This window comes from Oryza sativa, chromosome 1 (genome assembly GCF_034140825.1).
Source record: "Oryza sativa Japonica Group chromosome 1, ASM3414082v1".
Classification (NCBI taxonomy): Eukaryota; Viridiplantae; Streptophyta; class Magnoliopsida; order Poales; family Poaceae; genus Oryza; species Oryza sativa.
The window spans coordinates 42,048,294-42,074,544 of record NC_089035.1 but is presented as its reverse complement, the minus strand read 5'-3'; the positions used below and the strand labels follow the sequence as shown (position 1 = coordinate 42,074,544).

The 26,251-nt window shown below is 54.7% G+C and overlaps 2 protein-coding genes and 1 pseudogene across 2 annotated transcripts; 1 reads left to right on the top strand and 2 right to left on the bottom strand.

The window, feature by feature from the left end:
- Positions 1–1,777: 1,777 nt before the first annotated feature.
- Positions 1,778–10,885, bottom strand: LOC136355514 (uncharacterized). Its single transcript, XM_066308202.1, has 3 exons — positions 10,829–10,885; positions 9,683–10,437; positions 1,778–1,793 (listed from the first exon to the last, which is right to left on the bottom strand). Exons 1-3 carry the CDS (start codon positions 10,883–10,885, stop codon positions 1,778–1,780), a joined length of 828 nt encoding a protein of 275 aa, XP_066164299.1.
- An 8,109-nt stretch (positions 10,886–18,994) lies between these two features.
- LOC107281126 (uncharacterized) lies at positions 18,995–20,114 on the bottom strand (annotated as a pseudogene).
- Positions 20,115–21,951: 1,837 nt separating this feature from the next.
- On the top strand, positions 21,952–25,832 carry LOC4326054 (lichenase-2). The gene is made up of 2 exons (XM_015771876.3): positions 21,952–22,109; positions 24,511–25,832. Exons 1-2 carry the CDS (start codon positions 22,013–22,015, stop codon positions 25,458–25,460), a joined length of 1,047 nt encoding a protein of 348 aa, XP_015627362.1. The 5' UTR covers positions 21,952–22,012; the 3' UTR covers positions 25,461–25,832.
- The last annotated feature ends 419 nt before the right edge of the window (positions 25,833–26,251 follow it).

Sequence of the window (26,251 nt, the reverse complement as noted above, 5' to 3'; positions counted from 1 at the left end):
GTGGGCGCGGTAGGGGGCGTGGGAGAGGACGGCAAATGGGGGAAACGAGGGAGGGGACTCAGGGGAGGGTTTTTATGGGCGAGGGAGGGGCGGAAACGGCCGGGGATGGCCCCTATTTGGCCGGCAACGTGGAGAGGTGGAGGAGAGAGAGAGAGGGCGTTGGGGATTTCAAATCCCCCACCACTTGCGGGCGCGCGCGCGGGAGATGCGGGGAGAGGGCGGCGACGTGGGCGCGAGGTGCGGGCGCGGAGTGGAGGCGCGACGTGGACGCGGGAGGAACGAAGAAGACGGCGGCGCGGCGGTTTCGGCGGCAGCGGTTGGAGCTTCGGCTCCAGCGGCCGGAGGTGGGAGACGACCGACAGGTGGGGCCCACCTGTCGGCGTCCCGAGAGAGGAGGGAGGGGCGGCTTGGGCCGGCCCACAAGGAGGAGGGGCCGCGGGAGAGGGATGGGCCGACGGCCCAACAAAGAAAAAGGAGGGAAAAGAAAAGAAAAAGAGAAAAAGGATTTTCCTGGGATTAAAATATTGCGCTTGCTCATTTTTAATTGGTTAAAATTATTTCCAAGGCTCTGAAAATTCCACTATAAATCCTGTTAATATATTGTGACATGTGGAACCCAAGAAAAATCCCACAATGCCAATTCCGATTATTATTTGCATTTATTAATTAGGGAATTAGCTCTAGGTTAATTAAGATAATTTCTTCGGACGATTTATTTAGACAATTTTTAAAGCAAGCAAAGGGGGGAAAACTTCAGGGCGTGACAACCACAGGCAATACTAGGGAACTAGGACGAAACCTTAATCTTCACTTCACTTCAACTTCACCTTCAGAGCTGGCAGAACTATATATATATAGAGCAAGGGTGAGTACTTATGTACTCAGCAAGCCAGGGGGACTTAGATGGTTAATTCAAGCTTCAAGGAAAGTGTCGGTGATATGGGACCGGGAGTATCGTGACCAGAGGCTTGAGGCAGACGCAGTCGCCCACGTGGCCTGGCACCTTCGGGGACGTCGGGCCCGAGGGTGAGGTGTCCGCCCTCCTCCTGATTTCCCCCGAGGGGGGGTCGGGTTGCGCTTGCCCCGGCCCCGAGGGCCGAGGCACCCCGACCCCTTAAGGAAGTCTGCGCCACATATATGGGATAAGTGAGCACAGCTGTGCTCACCTAACAGCATTTATTGCAGTCTGGTCAAGCGTGTCACGCTGCATGCAACGCAGTACAGCGCGTTCCTTTATCCGGTCTGTGACCAGTCACAGACCGGTCAGATCACGGGTTAGGTGGCGGCTGGCGGTCTGACGCACGCCTTGCCCCATCCCGTCAAGACGAAAGCCTCTAGGCACTCGTCTCAAGCCGGAGCTAGGGTGTTATCTCTTAGAGATGGCACGTTAGCCCTGGTCAGATTTACACCAGGCTTCATCCTAACCATTACAGGCAAGGTGTTACACGAAGAAGGGCAAACATGCACGTTGTTAAGCTGACGCGTGGTGGACAAGAATGACCGGTCTGGCACTGGTCGCGTCATCGACAGACAGCCACGGTCCCGCGTCATCTCTGTCTTCGGGGGAGGTGGGGGTAGGTGTGGGCTGTCCCATCAGAAGGGCTCCCGGATGGAAACCGTACCGATCTCCGCCCATTAAAGAGAAAAAGAACAGTCCAGTTTGGAAAGAGAAAGGTGCATGTGGTATCCCCTTTAAATATAAAAGGAGGACCTTGCCCATAGAGAGGGGGGTTGATTCTTTTGGAGATTGAGAGCCTAGAACAGGGGAGAAGTCGGCTCACACTTTGTAGCTCCTTCATACACAGATCCAACAAAACACAGGAGTAGGGTATTACGCTTCTCAGCGGCCCGAACCTGTATACATCGCCGGTGTCTCGCGTTTCTTCTGGCGAGGAGACGATCTTTCCACATACAGAGAGAGCTTGAGATCTCACCCTAAGCCCCCGGCCGAACCGGCAAAGGGGGGCCTGCGCGGTCTCCCGGTGAGGAGCCACGAGCTCCGTCATCTGGCGCGCCAGGTAGGGGGCTCAGTGTGTGTTTTCTGAGCTCTCAGACTCTTCCGTGTGCGCCAAGTTTTTCTTGTTCAGCCTAATGGCCGAGCAAGGAAAAGCGCACGATCTCTCTCCGAGTGTGAGCGGCGACGACGTGGAGCCGAATCCACGCCGTCGAGCTCGTACTCCCCCACCTCCTCCGCGCCAAAGCCCTAAGCAGGGGGAGGCGCTTGAGAGGGTCGACAAATCCGTGGCATCACCAGTCGCAGGTGATGCAGGAGAACGGCGAGATGGGGAGCGTCGCCTCCTCGTCTACGGCGACGGCAGCACGCCTCAGGGTGCGCTTCAGGCTGCTGGCGCGCTCCTACGACACCCGCCTGTCGTCCATGACCCGGAGTCTCCAGCCCAACGATGGCTGGAAGACGTGGCCAACTTGGTCATGACGGCACAGCAGCGCCTGGGTGCTGGTGGACGGTCCGCCACCACCAAGACCTCCGGCGCCGCTACCACCGGCTCCGTGTCGTCAAGGCGGAGGGCGCGGCGAGCGGCGGCTGCTGCGCGCCATTCGGCCGCCACTCCCTCGTCGACACCTCCAACTCGGGAGGGTCAGCATGGAGAGCCGGATGCCCGCATCGACATCGAGCGCCGGCGTAATAACCGGCGTACTCCCCGCGCAACGGAGGGCGCCTCTTCGTCCAGAGTGTCACCTCGACATGGACGTGAGGATCAGCCCTCCGTGCCCCCGGCCGGTGGTGTTGGCTGTAGAGCCTTTGTGGCGAGTCTTCGGAATGTCCGTTGGCCCCCAAGGTTCCGGCCCACCATCACCGAGAAGTACGATGGGAGCGTCAACCCCACCGAGTTTCTCCAGGTCTATACGACCGGGATCGAGGCCGCTGGGGGTGACGACAGGGTCATGGCGAACTTCTTTCCCATGGCCCTAAAAGGACAGGCGCGGGGTTGGCTAATGAACCTGCCACCTGCGTCGGTCCACTCCTGGGAAGATTTGTGCCAACAGTTCACCATGAACTTCCAAGGCACATATCCGCGCCCAGGCGAAGAAGCGGACTTGCATGCAGTACAGCGAGGCGATGATGAGTCGCTTCGCTCGTACATTCAGCGTTTCTGCCAAGTCCGCAATACTATACCTTGCATCCCTGCACACGCGGTGATCTACGCGTTCAGGGGGGGTGTGCGGCACAACCGCATGCTCGAAAAGATTGCCTCCAAAGAGCCCCAGACTACCGCAGAGCTTTTTCAGCTCGCGGACCGAGTGGCTCGTAAGGAGGAGGCCTGGACCTGGAACCCCTCCGGTTCCGGTGTGGCAGCTTCGGCCGCCCCCGGATCCGCCGCTCAGACAGGGCGGCGTGACAGGAGGAGGAAGAAAAGGTCGGTCCATTCCGGCGACGAGGGTCACGTCCTCGCCGTTGAGGGCGCTCCGCGGGCCACCCGAAAGGGGAGGCCTGCGAGCGACAAAAAGAAAGAGGCTGGTACTCCCATCCGGGAGCGCCCAGCCAGCAAGTGGTGCTCCGTCCACAACACCTCCCTCCACGATCTCGCGGATTGTCGCGCAGTCAAAAACTTGGCTGAGCGAACGAAGAAGTGGGAGGAGGACAGGAGGCAGGAACGCCGTGAGGGCAAGTCCGCGGCAGTTCCCTCCGGTAAACGGCGAAGTGAGGCCAAACAGAAGGCCCCCGCTGTTGACATCGATGATGGTGATGATGACCTAGGTTTCCAAGAACCTGGGGCCACCATTGCCACCGTCGATGGAGGAGCGTGTGCTCACGTCTCTCGCCGGAGCTTCAAGGCTATGAAGCGAGAGCTTCTGGCCATGGCCCCTACTCATGAGGCGATGCGTCGGGCGCGGTGGTCGGAGGTTGCTCTCACCTTCGACCAGACCGACCACCCACCGTGCATTGCCCGGGGAGGGCAGGTTGCGATGGTAGTTTCCCCCACCATCTGCAATGTGAAGTTGGGTCGTGTCCTCATAGATGGAGGAGCGGCTCTCAACATCCTTTCCCCCGCGGCCTTTGATGCTATCAAGGCCCCGGGGATGGTGCTCCAGCCGTCTCAACCGATCATTGGTGTGACGCCGGGGCACACATGGCCGTTAGGTCACATCGACCTACCGGTCACCTTTGGTGGATCAGCCAACTTCCGCACGGAGCGGGTGAACTTCGATGTGGCGGACCTCAGTCTGCCCTACAACGCGGTCCTAGGGAGGCCCGCGTTGGTGAAGTTTATGGCGGCGGTCCACTACGCCTACCTCCAGATGAAGATGCCGGGCCCCAGTGGCCCCATCTCTGTCCGTGGCGACCTTAAAGTCGCGCTCGCCTGCATGGAGCAGCGCGCGGACCACCTCGCTGCTGCGACCAAGCCCGAGGGTGGTGACGAGAGGCTTGGCGCCTCCGCCCCCACCGCCCCGAGGCAGCGGATTGCCACATGCGACGAGGTCCCGGTCAAGGAGGTTGCCTTGGGCGACGGCCCATCCAAGACCACACGGATCGGTGGTCTTCTGGATGGCAAATAGGAAGACGCGCTCGTTTCCTTCCTGCGGGCAAACGCTGACGTCTTCGCATGGAGACCAGCGGACATGCCCGGGGTCCCCAGGGAGGTGATTGAGCACCGTCTCGCCGTGCGGCCGGGCGCAAGGCCGGTCCGGCAGAAAGTGCGGCGGCAGGCCCCGGAACGTCAAGCCTTCATCCGCGAGGAGGTGGCGAGACTTCTGGAGGCCGGATTCATCCGTGAAGTCATCCATCCGGAGTGGCTGGCGAACCCGGTGGTCGTTCCCAAGGCGAACGGCAAGCTTCGGATGTGCATCGACTACACCGACCTTAACAAGGCATGTCCTAAGGATCCTTACCCCCTGCCTCGCATAGATCAGATCGTCGACTCCACTGCGGGGTGCGACCTTTTGTGTTTTTTAGATGCATACTCTGGTTATCATCAGATTCGCATGGCTAGGGAGGATGAGGAGAAAACTGCGTTCATTACCCCCGTAGGAACCTATTGTTATACATCAATGCCCTTCGGGTTAAAGAATGCAGGTCCTACTTTTCAACGAGCTACTCGAATTTCTTTGGGTAGTCAAATAGGACGTAATGTTGAGGCTTATGTCGATGACTTGGTTGTAAAAACGCGCAACCAAGAAACTTTACTTTCAGATCTAGCGGAAACTTTTGAGAACCTCCGCTCTGCCCGCATAAAGCTGAACCCCGATAAGTGTGTGTTTGGTGTACCTGCGGGCAAGCTTCTCGGGTTCTTGGTCTCTGCCCGAGGCATTGAGGCCAACCCCGAGAAGATTCGAGCTATCGAGCGGGTGCGCCCCCCCAGCAAACTTAGGGATGTGCAATGCGTCACCGGTTGCATGGCCGCCCTAAGTCGTTTCATATCAAGGCTGGGAGAGAAGGCGCTACCCTTGTTTAAGCTCCTCAAGCGCTCGGGGCCGTTTACTTGGACGGAGGAAGCTGAACATGCCCTCACTCAGTTAAAGGCATATCTCAGCTCTCCCCCGGTTCTAGTCGCCCCGGAGCCAAATGAGCCCTTGCTACTTTACTTAGCGGCGACCCCCCAAGTAGTTAGTGCAGCGTTGGTTGTGGAGCACGATGAAGACAATCCTCATTTCGTGCACCCCCATTCTGTGCTAACTTGGCCCGGGAGCGAGCGGGGAGGAGGGGCCCCCGAGTCGGACGGTGGCCTACGGCCCCTGACGACTGGAGTCGGCCCTCTGCCCGCTTGTCAGACGGTGCTAGGTGCCCCCGACCCCCAGGAGGGCCCCGAGGCCACTGCGGGAAGGCCGCACTTAACGCCCTTTGACCCCGAGGCTAACCCTGTGCTGACTCGACCCGGGAAAGAGCAGGGAGAAGAGGCCCCCGAGCCGAACGGAGGCCAGAGGCCCCTGACGACCGGAGTTGGCCCTTTGCCCGCTTGTCCGACGATACCAGGAGCCCCCGACCCTCAGGACGGCCCCGAGGCCACTGAGGGAAGGCCGCCCCTTTCATCCTCCGACCCCGAGGTCATCGGCACAGAAGACAAGTGCGCCCCGAAAGGCCACTTGAACGAAGAACGCCCCGGGGATACGGCCCCTAGCAGAGAGGATCGGCCCCACCGAAGGGTGCAGCGGCCTGTCTACTTTGTTAGTGAGGCCCTCCGGGACGCTAAGACCCGATACCCTCAGGCCCAGAAGATGCTTTACGCTATTCTGATGGCCTCGAGGAAACTGCGCCATTATTTTCAGGCACATAGGGTCACTGTGGTTACGTCTTACCCCCTCGGTCAAATCTTGCATAATCGAGAGGGTACAGGGCGGGTGGTAAAATGGGCAATCGAGCTTTCTGAATTCGATCTGCACTTTGAACCACGCCACGCTATCAAGAGCCAGGCCCTCGCTGATTTTGTGGCAGAATGGACCCCGGCTCCAGAGACCGTCTCAATCCCCGAGGCCAGCACGAACTCCTCGCAGCTGCCTCACACCACCCACTGGGTGATGCAGTTCGATGGTTCTCTGTCCCTCCAGGGTGCCGGTGCGGGGGTCACTTTGACCTCCCCGACCGGAGACGTCCTTAGATATCTGGTCCGCCTTGACTTTCGAGCGACCAATAATATGGCAGAGTACGAGGGACTCCTTGCCGGACTCAGGGTGGCAGCCGGACTGGGGATCCGCCGTCTCCTGGTGTTAGGCGATTCCCAGCTGGTCGTTAACCAGGTCTGTAAGGAGTACCGGTGCTCTGACCCGCAAATGGACGCCTATGTACGCCAAGTGCGGCGTATGGAGCGTCATTTTGACGGGATAGAGCTTCGGCATGTGCCCAGACGGGATAACATGATAGCCGACGAACTCTCGCGGCTCGCGTCCTCGCGAGCCCAGACCCCACCGGGCGCCTTTGAAGAAAGGCTTACCCAGCCGTCGGCGCGACCCGACCCCTTAGGGGAGACGGATGCGCCTGACCGGCCCCCGAGGCCCGTCGGAGTCCAGGCCTCGGGACCCGAAGGGAGCGCTCCAAGCTCCCTTAGATTGATTGCTTGGATCTCTGAGATCCAAACATACCTCACAGATAAGACTCTACCTGAGGACCGCGAAGGGAGTGAACGCGTACAACGCATTTCCAAACGCTACGTGTTGGTAGAAGGGACCCTCTATCGGCGCGCGGCTAACGGAATCCTCCTGAAGTGCATTCCTAAGGAACAAGGCGTTGAGCTTCTTGCGGACATCCATGAGGGCGAGTGCGGAGCCCATTCCGCCTCGCGCACCCTGGTTGGCAAGGCCTTTCGTCAAGGATTTTATTGGCCGACAGCTCTCAATGATGCAGTCGATCTGGTCCGGCGATGCAGAGCGTGTCAGTTCCACGCCAAGCAAATCCATCAGCCGGCCCAGGCCCTGCAGATCATACCACTGTCATGGCCATTTGCTGCCTGGGGGCTTGATATCCTGGGACCGTTCAAACGGGCCCCGGGCGGGTTTGAGTATCTGTATGTTGCGATCGACAAGTTCACTAAGTGGCCCGAGGCTTATCCGGTTGTCAAGATCGATAAGCACTCTGCTCTTAAATTCATTAAGGGCATCACGGCCCGTTTTGGAGTGCCTAACCGAATTATTACGGATAATGGCACCCAATTCACTAGTGAACTCTTCGGCGACTACTGCGAAGACATGGGCATCAAGCTCTGCTTCGCCTCACCTGCCCACCCCAGAAGCAATGGCCAAGTGGAGCGCGCCAATGCAGAAATCCTCAAAGGCCTTAAAACCAAGACCTTCAATATTCTCAAGAAGCACGGCGATTCATGGATCGAGGAGTTACCAGCGGTGCTCTGGGCAAACCGAACCACACCAAGCCGAGCGACCGGGGAAACGCCTTTCTTCCTCGTCTACGGCGCAGAAGCGGTTCTCCCATCCGAGCTCACCCTGAGGTCTCCTCGGGCCACCATGTACTGCGAGGCTGATCAAGATCAGCTTCGTAGAGATGACCTCGACTACTTGGAAGAGCGAAGGCGGCGCGCGGCCCTCCGAGCCGCGCGCTACCAGCAGAGCCTGCGGCGCTACCATCAGCGCCACGTCCGGGCCCGATCACTCTGCGTCGACGACCTCGTCCTACGCCGCGTCCAAACGCGTGCTGGACTGAGCAAGCTCTCACCAATGTGGGAGGGTCCGTATCGAGTGATCGGTGTCCCCCGGCCGGGCTCCGTACGGCTGGCCACGGGCGACGGCACTGAGCTGCCAAACCCGTGGAACATCGAACACCTTCGTCGCTTCTACCCCTGAGGGGGGGTCGGGTGTCAGGTTTCGGGCTCGGGCTAACCCCGCACCCCCCTCGGGTGTGCAGGGTTAGCCGGGGGCTATCACACATGCACAGCCTTACTTTTCTTATTTCAGCATTTCAATAAAAGCAGTTTCAATTTCCTAAAGGTTGTGTCTGTGCCGTTTTTCCTTCTGAAGAATCTTAACTTGAAATAAGGTCACTCGTTCTCAACCTTGCCCTCGGGGGCTCGGTTCGGTCAGCTAAAATCGCCAAGCGGGGCCCAGAACCGAGCCGTGCCCCGGGGCGTGGTGAACTCCGGGGGGGAATCGGCAAAAACCCACAATCGGGTCACCCATAACCCTCGGTCACCATGTTCCCGGCCTGGCCAGTCTCGACATGTGGATCTCCCCAGGCACTAGCCCCGACCCGAGCCATTTGAGGATCGGGACTTGAGCACGAGCCCTTAAATCAAGCTAAGATGCAAAAGGACCACGGCACAAATCATCCTCAACTCATATGCATAGCAAAATAAAGTTAACATAAGAAATTTTTCATCATTTTTGATTGCAGATTAAGTTGATCTATACAAAAAGAAGAAAGAAAAAGAAAAAATTGGAGATTGGCGGGGGCCTGGGGGCTCATTCTGACGCGCCCGGGTCGCCGGCCTCGTTGCCACCGTCGCTTGCACTGCTGGCGTTCCCCTCCTCGTCGGAGTTGGGGGCGAACGCGAGCCGAGGGGCCGAGCCCTCGAAGCCGTTGACGATGTGGTCGGCAGCATCCCCGACCCGCGCGCGCGCGTCGTCCTCGGTCCCGGGAGGGAACTCCTCCAGCGCCATCCATGGAGAGAAGTTGGGGTCCCGGGCCTGGTAACTCGCCAGCACGAGTTCGACCGCTCCCCGCGCGAGGTCCCTCGAGGATGACTTGATGGTCTTCTCAAGCTCCTCGGGGAGTTGTTCGAGAACCCAGGCCATCCTGTTGAGGTGCGGAGCGAGGCCTTCCAGATTGGTGGGGGGCACCGTCGTCTGGCCTTTCCAGAGGCCCGCTTGCCGACCGGCGCGCTTCAGGCGGGAGACCGCATCCCAAAGCATGTCGGGCCCAATCTCGCCCGCCAAGCGAAGGGCCTCGGCCTCCCCGGTGGAGGAGTCCAGCGCTCGCTGCATATCGGCGACGGTGTGTTCGGCAGCTGCGAGGCGGGCGGCTAAGTCGCTTTCGCCCGCGGCCGCCCCACCGATATGCGCCCTCGCGTCCAGCTCCTTTTCCCGCGCCTCGAGGTCAGCAGCCCGCTGCTCCAGTGCGGCTCTCTCGGCGCGGACGCATTCAAGATTGCGGCGCGCCTGCTCCTCCTGCGCCGCCTCGCGAAGGGACAGGCTGTCCGCCAGCCGTTTGGTCGTGGCCTCAGCCTCCTCGAGAGCTCGCTCCCGCTCAGCGAGTGCGTCCTCGCGGAGGCGGAGCGCGCACTCCTCCTCGGCGCAGGCGGCCTCGTGCGCCGCCAGCGTCGCCTCCCGGAGAGTAGCGGCGGCCTCGCGGCCCGTCAAGCCTTTCTCCACGGCGCCGGCGTGTTCTTCCAGCGCCATAGCACGGGCCTCAAGGGACTCCTCGCGCCGCCGGGACGCCGCCTCAGTCTCTGTTACCCGCCGCTCTCGGGCAGCGGCGGAGTCAAGGACTCCCTGGGCGGCGTCAAGCTTTTCTTTCAGCTCCGCCTCCCGGCTGGCGTTTTGAAGGCGGAGGGCGTCTTGCGCCTCAATCATCGTGGTGGTAGCGATGAGGGCGGCCGCTCGCTCCTCCTCCACCTCACGAGCGATCTCCGTCAGCGCCGCCTTCCGGGCTTCAAGCTCCGAGACGTGACGGCGGTGAGCTTTACGGCCCACCTCCACCATGGCGTCCACCGAGCGCCGCCCCTCCTCAACGCGTGCCCATGCGGCCTCGAGCTCCGCTCGTTCCGCGCGCAGGGCCTCCACTTGGGCGCTAAACCCATCCAGCACCGCGGTGTTTGCGGCGGCCAAGGCCTGCAGAATGGGCTCGGCGCTCAGCGGGGCGACGGAAGATGAGGAGAAGAGCCGCCTTGGAGAGAAGGCGATGCGGCTCGGCCCCCCGGAGGACGTGCTGGGCTCGGGGATGTCCCCCGGACCCGTTTGATCCTGGGCGTCGCCCGGGGAGGTGGGCCCAGGCGATGTGCCCGCGGCCTCGTCGCGAGCCTCCCCGGAGGCTGTCGCCTGAGGGTTGCCCGAAGGAGTGGGCCCAGTTGACGCGCCAGCAGCAGCTGTTGCCTCAGCCTGGCGAGCCCGGGCGGCCTCCTCCTTAGCGGCTTCCTCAGCCCGGGCGGCCTCCTCCCGAGCAGCTTCCTCCGCTTGGCGAATCCGGGCGGCCTCCCGGGCGGCCTCTTCAGCTTCCCGAAGGCGGTCTGCGGCTTCACGCCGGTCAGATTCTCGCCTCCGCTCCTCCGCGGCCGCAGGATCTTCGGCCTCGGACTGGCCGGACTTGGGGTGGCGGGAGGAATGCGACGGGACATCGCTGAAGCAGAAGAAAAAACCAGAAGACGAACAAAATGAGTAAGAAAAAGCTTCCTTTTGGGAGAAAGATGGTTGCAATGAGAGTGAGACGAACCTGCGAGGGGGTCGGTTGAATGACCACCTTGGAGGGGAAATCAGGTTTCCCCGGCATGGTTCCGTCTCCCCCGTCTTGCGGAGCCGTTTCTTCTTGCGCTCCCCCTCGGGCTGCGACGTCGGCGCGGCCCCCTCCGGGCGCCGACTGCTGGCACGCGCCGCCCCGCCCCCTCGGGGAGGAGATGGGGGAGGTGTTCCTCCCAACTTCCTCTTCCCCTGGGCGTCGGCAGGGCGGCTGCTCCCCGAGCCCCCGACGCGGGGCCCAGAAGCACGACCCCCTCCTGGGGCAGATTGTTCCCCCCGGCGGCGCTCGCCCGCGCCGTCGTGGCCCTTAGGGGCTCTCTCCTCTGAGGCCCCGACCCCCATCATAATGGTTAGAATGGAGGCGCGGTCGGGATCGCTGCAGAGGGGGAGGATCTCCTGAGGAATGCGAGACGCCTCCACGGAGCTAAGATTCAGCACCCTTTGGACCACGATCTTGAAGTCCTCGGGAGCCCAATCCCATCTGGCTCCCTGGTGGGTCCGCATGTAGTCTTCAGGCCCAGTGTACTCCCAGGCGCTCCGGGCGCGCCGTTGGAGCGGCGCAATCCGGCGACGGAGGTAATCGCCGTACACCATGGCCCCGGTGAGCCCCTGGGATCGCAGGCCCGCCAGGCGGTCGAGGACGGCGTCGTAGTCCTCCCCCAGATCTACCGGCGCCCGCCAGCTGGAGACCTGCGCCGGGGGCTGGCTTGGAAGTCGGAGGCGCGCTTCGTTGGCGAGGGGGGTGTAGAACCAGTCGCTCTTCCAGTCGTCCCACTTCTTGCGGAGGACGCAGGGGATGTAGCGGTTCAACACCGGCCCCCGCGGCTGGAAGTAGCAGCCGCCAACCACCGACGGCGGTGACACCGACTGCACGGTGAAGAACCACCGGAACAGCTGAAGAGAGGGGCGCACCCCAATGAACATCTCGCACAGGTGCGCGAAGATGGCCAATGTCATCACCGCATTGGGGGTGAGGTGCGCCATCTGGAGATCGTAGAACTCCAGGACATCCATGAAGAAAGAAGAAAATGGCGGGACCAGCCCAGCCATTGCGAAGGGGAGGAAGAAGATGGACCGCCCCGGGTAGTCTGGTGCCGGGCGCCCCTCGCCCAGCATCACTATCTCCCGACCGGTGGCGGACTCCGGCATGAAGCGGCGCGGCAGTCCGGCGTGCCTCTCGCTCACGATGCGGGAAGGCGGTAGTACACTGCCGTCGAGCAGAGCAGAGCCCCGTGCCATGGCGGTGGAGGAAGAGATGATTGAGAACGAGCGCGTGTGGCGAAAGTAGGGCGTAGCAGAGAAAGAGTTAGAGCTCAGGCGGCGAAGGCAAGAGGAACAATGGCGAAAGGAAGGAAGCAAATCCTTTTCTCGATGCTTTTATACCCTTGCCATCGCTGGGCCTGGCTCCTCGTTTCTCGCGCCCACTACCTCGCTCCCTCGTATCTCGCTATCTCGCTCCCTCGTTTCCCGTGCCCACGCTTCCACTAATCCCATTCGCCCGCTTACGGCGCATGAAGTGGATATGCGGTTGTGGCAATCGAAATGGATTGTATCGTGCGCGCGTTAATTACGCTCGCCGACCGAAGCGGCGTTACCGTATCTCCGGGCGAGACCAATCTGCTCACCCAGATTCGCGCGCTGCTCAAGTGGTGTGGCAGTCTTGAATAGACCGCCCATTATGGACAACCAAAGTTACCAATACCAATGTGCATGGATTGAGACCGTTGGGTATTTTGCCCAACTACGGAGACCGGTCCCACCTGTCACCAGGCTTTAGGGGTGGCGTCACACCTGACCGCTTCCCTTGGGAAGGGAAATTGCTCTGGCATAACGCCGGGGGCTACTGTCGGTGATATGGGACCGGGAGTATCGTGACCAGAGGCTTGAGGCAGACGCAGTCGCCCACGTGGCCTGGCACCTTCGGGGACGTCGGGCCCGAGGGTGAGGTGTCCGCCCTCCTCCTGATTTCCCCCGAGGGGGGGTCGGGTTGCGCTTGCCCCGGCCCCGAGGGCCGAGGCACCCCGACCCCTTAAGGAAGTCTGCGCCACATATATGGGATAAGTGAGCACAGCTGTGCTCACCTAACAGCATTTATTGCAGTCTGGTCAAGCGTGTCACGCTGCATGCAACGCAGTACAGCGCGTTCCTTTATCCGGTCTGTGACCAGTCACAGACCGGTCAGATCACGGGTTAGGTGGCGGCTGGCGGTCTGACGCACGCCTTGCCCCATCCCGTCAAGACGAAAGCCTCTAGGCACTCGTCTCAAGCCGGAGCTAGGGTGTTATCTCTTAGAGATGGCACGTTAGCCCTGGTCAGATTTACACCAGGCTTCATCCTAACCATTACAGGCAAGGTGTTACACGAAGAAGGGCAAACATGCACGTTGTTAAGCTGACGCGTGGTGGACAAGAATGACCGGTCTGGCACTGGTCGCGTCATCGACAGACAGCCACGGTCCCGCGTCATCTCTGTCTTCGGGGGAGGTGGGGGTAGGTGTGGGCTGTCCCATCAGAAGGGCTCCCGGATGGAAACCGTACCGATCTCCGCCCATTAAAGAGAAAAAGAACAGTCCAGTTTGGAAAGAGAAAGGTGCATGTGGTATCCCCTTGAAATATAAAAGGAGGACCTTGCCCATAGAGAGGGGGGTTGATTCTTTTGGAGATTGAGAGCCTAGAACAGGGGAGAAGTCGGCTCACACTTTGTAGCTCCTTCATACACAGATCCACCAAAACACAGGAGTAGGGTATTACGCTTCTCAGCGGCCCGAACCTGTATACATCGCCGGTGTCTCGCGTTTCTTCTGGCGAGGAGACGATCTTTCCACATACAGAGAGAGCTTGAGATCTCACCCTAAGCCCCCGGCCGAACCGGCAAAGGGGGGCCTGCGCGGTCTCCCGGTGAGGAGCCACGAGCTCCGTCAGAAAGGCTGTTATTTTAGCAATCAAATTTGTTTTCAAGTTTTCAACAATCTAAGTGTGTGCTTTCCACAAACAGAGCGAGACAAGTCTCAGCTTGGTTGGGGGCGAGACGTAACCAAATTTGATTTGCAAGATTTACACAACTCCCAGAGTTGGCCTCAAAGTTGGTTTCCCAAACCAAACCAATTTTCCAATCTTTCAGAGTTTTGGTTGTCTCCAAACAACCAGTCATTCTCAGGGACTCCCTGTCCCGCTGTCTCCCTGACATCCGCTTGCTTTATCCAAACATCAGGTTTCCCAAACCTCAACATCTTTTCACAAAGCTGGGTAAAACAAAAACTACGCTAAGGAATCACCTCACATCCGCCCATGACCGTGGGCATGGCTGTTCGAACAGTTTGTTAACCTCTGCAGAGGGGGTACACTTTACCTACATGACGTTACTAGCCTTGGTCACCTAGCCCGTGCGGATCAAACACGTCTGGTGACTTGGGGCTTTCACGACAAGGCATTTCCAAAGCCAACACAGGGTTGCCATATGCCAACGAGAGGGGTCCCGGACCAACAACAGGTTAGGTCCCAGACCATACTGTGCCATGAAGCCCAGGGGTCCTCCCCGACACCACCCCGGCGAATCCACTTGTCTCTTGGCATCAAGGCTTCCCTGGCCTAGCTTGTTACTCAGCCAGGGGTGTCCCATTCCACCCATGTGGTCGCACTTGTTATATGCTCGGATGTAATTCCAAAGGAATCGGTCCTTAAATGTGACCGCACAAGCATTCCGCCCAGGAATGGCCTTGTGTCGCGAGTTTTATTTTTAAAACTCATTTTCTTTCACAAGGCACCGACCCAGGCGTCGGGTTTTCCAATCCTTTCGTAAACCAAGTTTTACCCAAGATGTTTCTCAGATTTTAAGTTTTAAAGGCGACCGTCGATACTCGCACAGAGTGTATGAATACCGAGGCGCAACCAGGTGGTTACAAGGGAGCATGATATAGCAATTAACAATGGAAGGATCAAATGCAACAAGTTAGGTAGGCCCACCAATCTGCCTCGCAGGCGGGGCAAACATATTAAGTGCAATCCTATCAATGAATAATATTTTACAATCAATATAATTAAGTTCAAATATAGGCTCAAGATGTTCAAAGGTGGCTTGCCTTGCTCAGGGTCTTCACGAATCTTCGAGAAATCCGCTTGACGAAAAATATCCGGTAACCGCAACTAGGCGCATACAATCAAAAATCTAAACAAGGACCAAATAGAAAAGGATCCTATTTAGACTAAAATAATAGTGCCATTAGATAGATCACAATTTTACGGAATTACTGGAAGTGGAACGAGGTCAATCGGAGTCACGGATCGGGAGATATGAATTTTTGGAGGCTTTAAATGAATGTCTGGACAAGGAAATGATTTATTTGATTCTTTGGAGCGGGGAAAACAATTTGTGGAAATTTTGTGGACAAGGGAGGATATGTACTTATCCGATGGGAATAAGAGAAATTATTTACGAAGGTTGTTTGAATTTTCTGGGAGGAAGGAAAATATTTGTGGAACAACGGAAAAAGGATTTATTGAATTTTCTGGATTAAAGAAATGATTTATTGAATTTGTGGAAAAGAATATTCTTTTTAGTCACTCATTGACGTGTGGGGCCAACATATGGTGAGAGAGGAGTGAATAGGGAGGGAGCAATTATGGACTTTTGGCCACTGTGTTTGGGGAAGGGAGTAAAGATAGACTTTCCTTGTTTTTTAGGCCGAGGAGGAAGGTTGGCCAATGGGCCAAGCCCACGAGCAGGGAGAGAGAGGAGGGGGCGGCTGACTGGGCACCATGGACTGGGTCAAACGCCACATGGGCAGCCACGGTGGCAAGGCGAGAGGGGAGGAGGAGGCGCCTGGATCGGACGGCTCACAGCGGCGCAACGCCGCCGGCGAGCGGCGGCAAGCCGGAGGGGCCGGCAGGCACCGGAAGCGAGAGGGGCTCAAGGCGGTTCCATCCACCGGCTCGGATGAGGGAGAGGCGGCGCGATGGCGGCCATGCGGCGGCGGGATGGGCGGCACGGCGCGGACGCGGCCGGCGAGGCGGCCAGCCGTGGCGGCGTCCCGGGGAGATTCTCTAGGGCTCAAGGGGGCGCGACGATACGAGGGGTTCGGTATGAGGAGACCGATGGCGGCGCATGGCCGAGCGCGGCGCAGGCGTGGCGAGCGGCCGCGGTGAGAAGAGGAGGAAAGAAGGGGAGCAAGCTGGAGGAGAAAGAGGCAGGGACGACCAACCGGCGGTGACGCGCGACTACGCGCGGCGGCGGGAGCAGAGCAGGAGGGAAAGGGTGACGCGGCGACCGGGGGGAGGAAGAAGAAGCCGACGGCGGTTCTTGGCGCCCGCGGTGGCAAAACAGAAGAGGTGCGAGGAACTCACCGACGAACGGAGGCATGGGCGCGAACGCACGCCGAGGAGGCGTGGCGCTGAGATGGCGCGGCCGGGGAAGGATTCAACGGCGGCAGCGAGTGCGGCATTGGGTAAGGGATGAGAGGAGCGCGGCCATGGCGAAAATGGAAGGGAGGAGCGAGGTGCTCACCGGCGGCATGGCATCGAGTAGGCACGACAAAGAGAGGATAAGAAAGGTGAACGACCGGGGCATGCGGTGGCGTCCTTGGTCACGGCGGTGGCGTTCTTGGCCGCCGCGACTAAGGAGGCGGCGGTGCTCCGGGGTTGGCCGTGCGACGGCGACCGGAGTTGAGGGAGGAAGCGGCATGGCTTCACCGTTTGAGGCACGGAGCAAGGGGAGGGAAAAAGGGGGTCCCGGAGTGGAATTTATAGGCGGGGAGGGCGGGAGCTTGCGAGCGGCATAGTCGGTTTAGAGGGGGAGCATGCGAGCTGGCGCTTGGCTGCCAACCACGGGCGACATGAAAACGACGAACGACGGGGATGCGCTCGGTGGTGGAGGCGGTGGATCGAGCGGTGGAAGTCGAATCACTAGGGCAGGAGCAGCTGCACGGCGTGGTGAAAGTGGGGACGTGGCTGAGGGCTCTGCCTCCATCCTTTGGACGCATGCGCACAGGAGTAGGGGCGGGAGGATGACGCCGGCGGTGATAGCGTGGATGGTGCGGCGTGGAGCGGCGACAAGGTGGCAGCACGCGATGCAGGTGTTGGTATTTTTTAACGATATTACTAGAAATATAATTTCTAACAATGACGCAGAAATATTCATGGTATATTATGGTTACAGAGTTTATCCGTAAGCTCACGCATATACCATTGTAGTATTTCACCCAAGGGTATCGTATTTATTTTATCCCATGAGAATATCATGTAGAGAGAACTTGACTAATAATTTATATATTACTTGTGATAATCATATCCTGAGCAGGGGTTAAGATAATCCAAGGGTAGAGTGACACACAAGCAATAGCTACTCATTCTCATAATATATTATCTAAGCTAAGTGGAAAGAAATGAGAAAGAAAATATATTCCTATACTTCTAGTATACATACATTCTAGTTATCTGATATACTAGCTAATACTCTCTATCCGATGCCCTTCTGGTACTTCGAGAAGCCACCCCTAACTGTCGAGTTCCTTATGACAGCCCGTCATGACCATACAATCGGGGCTAAATACGGAGGAATATCCTCCCCAGGGAATTAACTTAGGATCATATACACGCGCGGAGGAATACCCGTACTGAGCTGTCACCATCAGCGGCCCACCTCTCATCCGCAGCATATAACCCCAAATAATGATATCACGTAATCTAGACACCACGTCTAAACTTCCAGATACTACTCTAATATCATCATCATGACATAGAGTAAATGCATAAGTAAACATTATACCCGCACCAAAGCATCTCCCAGATAAGCTAGCAGCATATTCAGTATAACATGAACATAATGTAAAATTGGCATTCATACTCTCGGAAAGTATTCCAATACCATAAATGTATAAAGAAGAATATTTAATAATACTACAAAGCTTACAAAAGAAGATAGGAAAGCTACTAAAGCCATACCCGAACTCTTTCGAAGACTTCCGGACTCCTAATTTCTACTCTATTCCTATTCCACTAGCTTGATACTACTAAACTAAACTTGAGAGAATATGAGAGAACTTTACTTGAGGTGTGTGAGTGAAGTGGGAATGGCAACTCCTTTTATAGCCTTCCAATGGCGTTGTGAATGTTGGAATGGTCGGAAATACCCTCTAACCGTCATTGGGGGCTAATCCACACCTTCCAGGCGAAGCCCTGGATCGGATGGCACTGAGGAGGGTTCAGCCGAACCTGGGGCCTGCCCAATCTAGCCCAATTTCGGCTGGCGGCCTCCTCCGTTGTTCTTCTCCACAGACTTGTGAATTTTGGCCCAGTTTGTCGTGTCAATTCCGAGTCTTGGTCCATTCATATATAAGTCTGGTTCTCGACATCATCCGATTGATTTATCGTCTGTGTTGATGTCGATTCTCCTCCACTTTATGATTATTCTCCGCACAAGGTTAGTGAACCTAATACTAGTGGAATATTATTATTCTAACATACTCTCTTCTTTTTTAATAGATGACGCCGTTGACTTTTTCTCACATGTTTGACCATTCATCTTATTCAAAAAATTTACGTAATTATAATTTATTTTGTTATGAGGTGTTTTATCACTCATAGTACTTTAAGTGTGATTTATATCTTATATATTTGCATAAATTTTTTGAATAAGACGAATAGTCAAACATGTGAGAAAAAGTCAACGGCATCATCTATTAAAATAATGGAGGTAGTATATATAAATTGCAAGCATCACTAGTTCTCCTCTATTTTGGTAATATTGACGGTCGAAACTGATCGATAACGACCGTCAACAACAGCAGGCAGCCCAGTGCTGACGGCAGCGGCGACCGGGCGGACGGTCGGTCATCGCGCGCGCGCGTGAAAATCGAACGACGCGGCCGGATTTTGGGTGGCGTCGGCAGGAAGCGGCGAGAGAGAGAGAGAGAAAGTGGTCACGCGCGACGCACGTGGGAGAGGAGATGCAGGCCAGGCCATGGCCGGATTCGGCCCAAGCGAATATGAGGGAGGTAAAGTAGACTTTTACCAGGAAATCGCTTTAAGGGATTTGGGGGCAATTGGTGCGGGATTTGAATTCAAATCGAATATTTGAACTCGGCAAAACATGGGGAAGCCAAAGAGGGGATTCGAAGCGAGAATTCGATATTCTTGGAACATATATATAATCATGGGGAGGCGACGGTGACGAACTTGTTAATGGTATTTCTTAGATTTAGCCGCTTGTCAATGATATTTGTTGGATTATCTCTTATTTTATTGTTCGAAATGGAAGTGATCTTCCTATTTTGCTGATGTAGATGCCACTTATTGATGTCTACAACAATGAAAGTTAGTAGGGGACCACCATGAATCATACGCCAATGTCGGAGGAGACTAGCAGAGAAGGCCTCCGGGACGGTCGCGGCGCGAGAACGACGTAGAGGGAGAATTGCCGGAGCAGCACGCAGTTGCCGGAGAAGAGCGAAGTGTAGTCGAGGAAGATACGGCGACACTGGCGATGAATCATGCTGGACGAAGACGAAGGCGAAGTAGTGGGACCAACGGCCTGGATGGCGACGTCAGTAACCATGTAGAGGTAGCTGGACCACCGGCCTAGAGCGGCGACGGTGGCAGCTTGGAGATGCGGCGACGATGCTCGAAGTAGACGAAGAAGACCCTGAGCGGCTGACGATGACCAGTGCGGATGACGAGGGTGTCGAAGCGCGAACGGCGATGAAGACGACGAGGGGCAACATCGTGACCCATAGGGGCAACACAGGTGCAGCTTGATGTCGATGCAGCGGCGAGAACTCCACTAGTAGGGAGGCCATGCTGAGGAGGGCGCCTCTCAGCGTTCCAACAACAAGTGGAGGTGGACCACGGGCGGTGGCACTGCGGCCCAAGGGGGCGACGCAGCGGCAACCCGAAGCTTAATGGCGTAGACGCATGCTCGATGACGATCGGTTGCAGAAGTCGTTGTAGCCGGGAGCCTGAACGGGTGATCAAGCCGAAGATGCGTGGGGCTGAACGATGAAGTCAAAGCAGAGTCGATGCCGATGTCGGAGATGTGTAGAAGTCGACGAGGCGGTGGGCGACGCAAACCCGATCTATGATCAGGAAAAAAAAACAGACACACACATGTACAGCAGCAGCAACACGGTAACACCACATCTCTTCCTCAATGGTGTCGGTCCATAGACCAAGTCCAGCAATCTCTCTGCCTCAACGGTACCAGCACCAATGACGCATGCACATCTGTCCTCTCCAGACCTCCACAGCCAGAGCCAGCCATCCATGAAACTCCATGTCTACACTTCTCTCTCTCCTCCCTTGCAGTCAAGCAAGTTCACAGAAGAGAAAAAAAACAGGACAGGGTGTCACGTGTCAGGCCCGGCGGTGCTGACAGCCGACGTCAGGAGAGGGCGCAGGTGGTGGAGACGAAAGGCGGCGGAGTCGGAGGGCGTGGCGGTGCAGGGATGCGGCCGGGATGAGTCCGGCCGGCTGCAGGGCCCTGGCGCGCCGATGGCGTCCGTGTGTCGACGGTGAAGACGGCACGGCAGAGGGAGCCCGGCGACGCCGGCTGTGGACCTCGGCGCGGTGAAGAGACGGAGGATGAGCCGGCGAACCGGCTGAGTGGATCTGGAGGTGGTGGAGGCTGGCGACGGCTCGGGATCCGGCGGTCGGCATGGACCGAGCGGCTCGGGATCCGGCCGTCGGGGCCGCGCCGGCGGAACTCGGGCGACGGGGCTGGAGCAGAGACGGACGCCGTGGCTTCCAAGATCACCAGATCGACGTAGCTGCTGTTGACTCGACGAAAAACGAGCCCCGCCGAGGAGATCGATCTACTCGGCGGCGCGACTTGACGAAGACGACGTAATGACGAAGACATGCCGTCCAAGAAGATCGAGATCGATCATCTCATGACGACGACGCAGATGCGAATGACGAACGGAAAAAAAAACGGGTGGCCGCCCTCGGGAGATCGCTACTCCCGGGGGCGGCGGCGGCGGAAGCGTGAGAGCGGCGCTAGATCGCCTGCTCTGATACCATGTTGGATAGTATAGGGGGAGAGGATACTGCGAATATTGGACACATTGTATTGAGCCTCAGGGGGTCAATATATATAGGAGTATATGGGGAAGAGATAAGGAAGGATTACAGATATGGAAGGAATCCAAACAAACCAATCCTATCCTAATATAACTCTAACTTCCATATACTCTAACAAGTTGATTCAAGTTCATTCATGTTAAAGAAAAGACATATTTTGCTATGGGCTACTGAAAGACAATGTAAAAATGTGTCACGGCTGAAAAACAACTAAAAACTAAAATTTGCTATAAAAAAAATTAAGTCCAATTAGAGCGAAATCTTCTTAAAAATGCAATAATTTTCAAAGGATACAAACTTCTAACTTTGGCGTAATTAAGAGGAAGGATATCCTAATATAACTCTAACTTCCATATACTCTAACAAGTTGATTCAAGTTCATTCATGTTAAGGAAAAGACATATTTTGCTATGGGCTACTGAAAGACAATGTAAAAATGTGTCACGGCTGAAAAACAACTAAAAACTAAAATTTGCTATAAAAAAATTAAGTCCAATTAGAGCGAAATCTTCTTAAAAATGCAATAATTTTCAAAGGATACAAACTTCTAACTTTGGCGTAATTAAGAGGAAGGATTGAGATGAAAACAACCCACCAAGCGGAAAGTACACAGTTAGGAACTGTGTAATCAATTTAATGGTACATCAAGATGGTTAGTTCAAGCTATTATGGATGATTAATTGATAACCCAATAACAAAGAAAACGATTTCTCTCCAATACTCGAAAGGAAATCTATTGGGCACAGCATATACTCTCGGAGTGTTAGAGATGTGTTTGACTCACTAATCTCATGTTACCTTTGGCTAATGGTCTTTGCTCTACTTTTGTCCTGTCTTCGCCACTGCCTACCTGTACCGAACAGAGTGTGACCTTCGACTATCTCCTGCCTATTTTTTCTTGTCGAAGTCATCGTTGTCCATCCATCCATGAATTGGTTGAACATGGCAAAGTTAATTCAGACCAAGAATTCAATCCTATTGGCCAGTATGAGCCAAACACATTTTGGCGTTGTTCTCACCTTCCTATATAAGCCGGGAGTAGTAGCGCTTCTGCTCGTGGCCGTTAGGCTCTGCAAGAAGCAACAACAGGTCAGATGTCACAGGTTGAGTCGAGCTTGAGAATGGCGTCTTCAGCTGCTTCCATGCTCGACATGGCGTTGCTACTTGCAGTCTTTGCCTCCATCCTAGCAGGTACAGAACTCTCTCACTGATTTTGTTCCCCTGCTTTTCTTCTAGCATACTCTGCTTCTGTTTAGTTCTTGTGTTTTTTGTATTAGCTTGCAATGCGAAAAGTTTATTGTCCTATGTGAAGAGTTGTGCCGTGAAAAAGTTGAAATTGGTGTGCAAGCCATTGCCGAACGTACGAGTGAGTTTGTTGATTTCAAGTAGTGGAGTTACTATCTTGCACATTAGTACTACATGACAAGCGTTACGCGAGATACTCATTTAGTGAAACGGTAACACGGTAAGAAAACAAAACATGTAAGCAATCGAGCGTAGATTCAAGGACGCATCTCTTTCTTCAGCATGAACGCTATGCATGGAAATATACAATGCAAACGTTTGGTTTGATGAAACACGGGAAAATTCTCACCGTTCCTGTGAAATTCGTGCACGATTACGCATACTACTGTATTAAGAAACTAGTATGGTACCACAAAGCTAGATTCTGTTAGAAAATTAATTGGTTTTAGGGGCGTCATTAAGATGCATGATGTGTGATAGTTTACCAGCACTACTGCACGCTAGATTACGATTCCTTCAGGAGAGGTGAAAGTACGCACGTACCAGCTTGTCAGTAACTCATTTGCCCAAAATCTATGGACTAGGCTGTGTTCGTTCCACGTACGTAAAATGGAGCAGTTTAGTACATGATTAATTAAATATTAGCATTTTTTTGAAAAATCGATTAATATGATTTTTTAAAGCAACTTTCATATAGAAAATTTTTATAAAAAACGTACCGTTTAGCAATTTAAAAAACGTGCGCGTGAAAAATAAGGGAGATGAGTTAAGAAAATTGGAGAAAGAACTCAGCCCGATCCCTTTGATGGATGATAGCACAAACTGAGTTCGTAACAGTTATTTGAGAGTAATTAAATATTAGAAAATTTAAAAGTTGATTTAAAAATTGTTTCTAACAAAGGCTGGTGAAGAAAATTTTTGGAGTACATCGTTTAGAGGCTTAGAAAGTGTACCATGACTGCCGGTGACAATCCATTAGTCCATAAGCCGAAAAGGAAGTTTCTTTGCATCGTTTGGCTTTTCTGCACTTGATTAACAAACAAGCGCGACCGGCGAGGCCGGCCGTGATCACGGGCAGGCTGGTGCAGTCCTGTAATCCTGTTAGCTATCGAAATGGACACGGTTGCATGCCTGCATGCATGCGAACGAATTGGACTGTCCAACAGTCGTGCTGCAGACGTTGGAACAGACGTTTTCAATTCCATTTCCCGTACGTGGTCCTTCGCTTTCTACCTGACAGCTACTTTGTTTGCATGGGCAAATTTGCTAGGTTGTGATTTTGTGAACCAGATTGTTTGGTTATTGTTTTTTTTTCTTTTCCTTTCTAAAGAACAGAGGTTAGTTAGTTCGTCTGTACATGTAAGATATGGACAAATAATAATGCTACTAGTATGCATGAAACTTTAATTAGTCAAGAACTGCATGCTCTGCTTTGGTAGCTAACAAATTTCGGCAAATTGCACGCTCCACCACCTGATTTGTTTATTTAACTGGTGCTCGACGGACTAAGTATCTGAGTCTGAAACTCTGAATGTATGTAAAGCACTTTGGCAGAATTGCCGTCAACTAACTCGATTAGGTGCATGTTTTTAACGAACATAAGTTAGTTGCGAGTACCATCAGAGAGCACTTACGATTGGGAAAAAAAACGACGGAAATTAGGAATCTGTGCTAGTGCAGTTGTACTACTACATCTTCGTTTTCAGTTAAACGTCAGTTTCCATGAGTCTAAATTATTCTTCCGAGATGTCGCTGAAGTCAATTTGTCGAACGAGGTTTGGATTGACTCCTTGCCGGTCCTTCCGGTCTGATCTCACTGTCTGTGCTCCTCAACCATCTCATCTCATCTTCTACGAAACATGAACTCAAATATTAAAATTTCAACCGTCAACAATTTCTCAAATACTTAGTTAAAAAAACAGTACAAATTGATTTGACTTGAAAAACATTATCAAATATATAGATTTGTTAGGTTTTAATAAACTTACTCTAATATAAATTGACTGCTATAATTTTTAAAAGTTTGATCATCCCTGACGACTGGAGGGAGTGCCATTTTAATTGTTGGCAACACAACGGCAATTCCAGCAATAAAGTTCAAGAGGGATCCTTCCACGCATGCTAATGTACGGTGTATATATGATTGCCTTCTCGATTTTGTTTGTCATTGCGTCTTTGCAAGCTACATACGTACCTACGTTACGTTAATTTCTTGCTTGCGTGCCTACAAATTAAAGTTCGGGTTACTATAAAATGCGGTAGCGATTAACCTACGTATACTGCAAAAAAAATCAAATCAGAAGCTTAAGCTTTAATTTGACAAAGGTTGAAATGGAATCTGAGACAGGAACGGCAGCGGTTGGAGTATGCTGGGGCATGAGCGGCGACAACCTGCCGCCGGCGAGCAAGGTCACCGAGATGCTCCGCGAGAACGGCTTCACCGTCGTGCGCCTCTACGCGCCGGACAGCGCCGCGCTCGCGGCGCTCGGCGGCACGGGCATCCGCGTCGTCGTCGGCGCGCCCAACTACGACCTCCCCGCCCTGGCGCACGGCGGGACCGCCGCCGCGGCCGCCTGGATCCGCGAGAACATCCAGGCCTACCCGACGGTCCTGTTCCGGTTCGTCGTCGTGGGCAACGAGGTCGCCGGCGCCGACACGCAGCTCCTCGTCCCGGCCATGGAGAACGTCCACGCCGCGCTCGCGGCGGCCGGGCTGGGACACATCAAGGTGACGACGTCGATCTCCCAGGCCACCATCGGCGTCCACATCCCGCCGTCCGCCGGCGAGTTCACCGACGAGGCGAAGCCGTTCATGAGCTACGTGATCCCATTCCTGGAACGGACGCACGCGCCGCTGCTGGCCAACCTGTACCCATACTTCATCTACTCATACAACCCGGGCGGCATGGACATCAGCTTCGCGCTGTTCACGGCGAGCGGCGCGGTGGTGCAGGACGGGGAGTACGGGTACCAGAACCAGTTCGACGCGACGGTGGACGCGCTGTACACGGCGGTGGCGAAGCTCGGGGGAGAGAACGTGAGGGTGGTGGTGTCTGAGACCGGGTGGCCGACGGCGGGCGGCGTGGGCGCGTCGGTGGAGAACGCCATGACATTCAACCAGAACCTGGTGAGGCACGTCCGGAATGGCACGCCGCGGCATCCCGGGAAGAAGACGGAGACGTACGTGTTCGCCATGTTCAACGAGAACCTCAAGGAGGCCGGCGTGGAGCAGAATTGGGGCCTCTTCTACCCCAGCACCGATAGGGTCTACCCCATTAGCTTCCATGCCCGTATTTGACACGGACACGGATCCTCTGCAGTGCTGTTGGTACAGTAGCAATTACGAGCGGCAGCCAGTAGTTTGATCCTATATAATAGTGGCTCATCCTATATCAGCGGTAATGCAGAGAATTCCCGTCGGGTCTGAACATACCATCGGTTGGTCGAAACATATGTATGCGGCCGTGCTACGTGCTGACTACTTCTGTATGCGTATCTGTACAGTAATTGGTTGTGAACGCGAGGAGAGGTCAACATGTATAGCACGAGCCTGGAGATAGAGGGGTGTATACGTTTGTTATTGTGTCAGTATTGTGTATTTTTCATCGTGTGCCTGCGATTTGTACTATTCCTAATTTATACTTATGTTGTTTTTATTTCTTTTTATTCAGATCAATGGGCTTACTTCCAGACAGTGGCGGACGCAAGATTAAAAATAAGATGGAGTGAAAATGTTGTCTTTATAAAGACACCTAAATGCAACAAATACCATATTTATACCGTAATCGCATAAAGATATACTCGAGGCGAACAAAACCATTTTATGACAAAGAAATAATATTTGCGTCATATATAATTAATCATACACCAAAAGATGCAGTAGGACAAGTAAATAATTAATATGCAAGATTGCAAGTAACTGCGCATGCCTTCCATTTTTACAGTAAATAACATGCAGTAGAACAGTGTTAACTAGGAGTACCAACTATTTCCATTATCCTAAACAGATGATTAACTAATCTAGACAGCAACAGATCATTTGCAAGAAGAACAATCAAATTTGCTTTGTTACTTGACTACAATAAAATG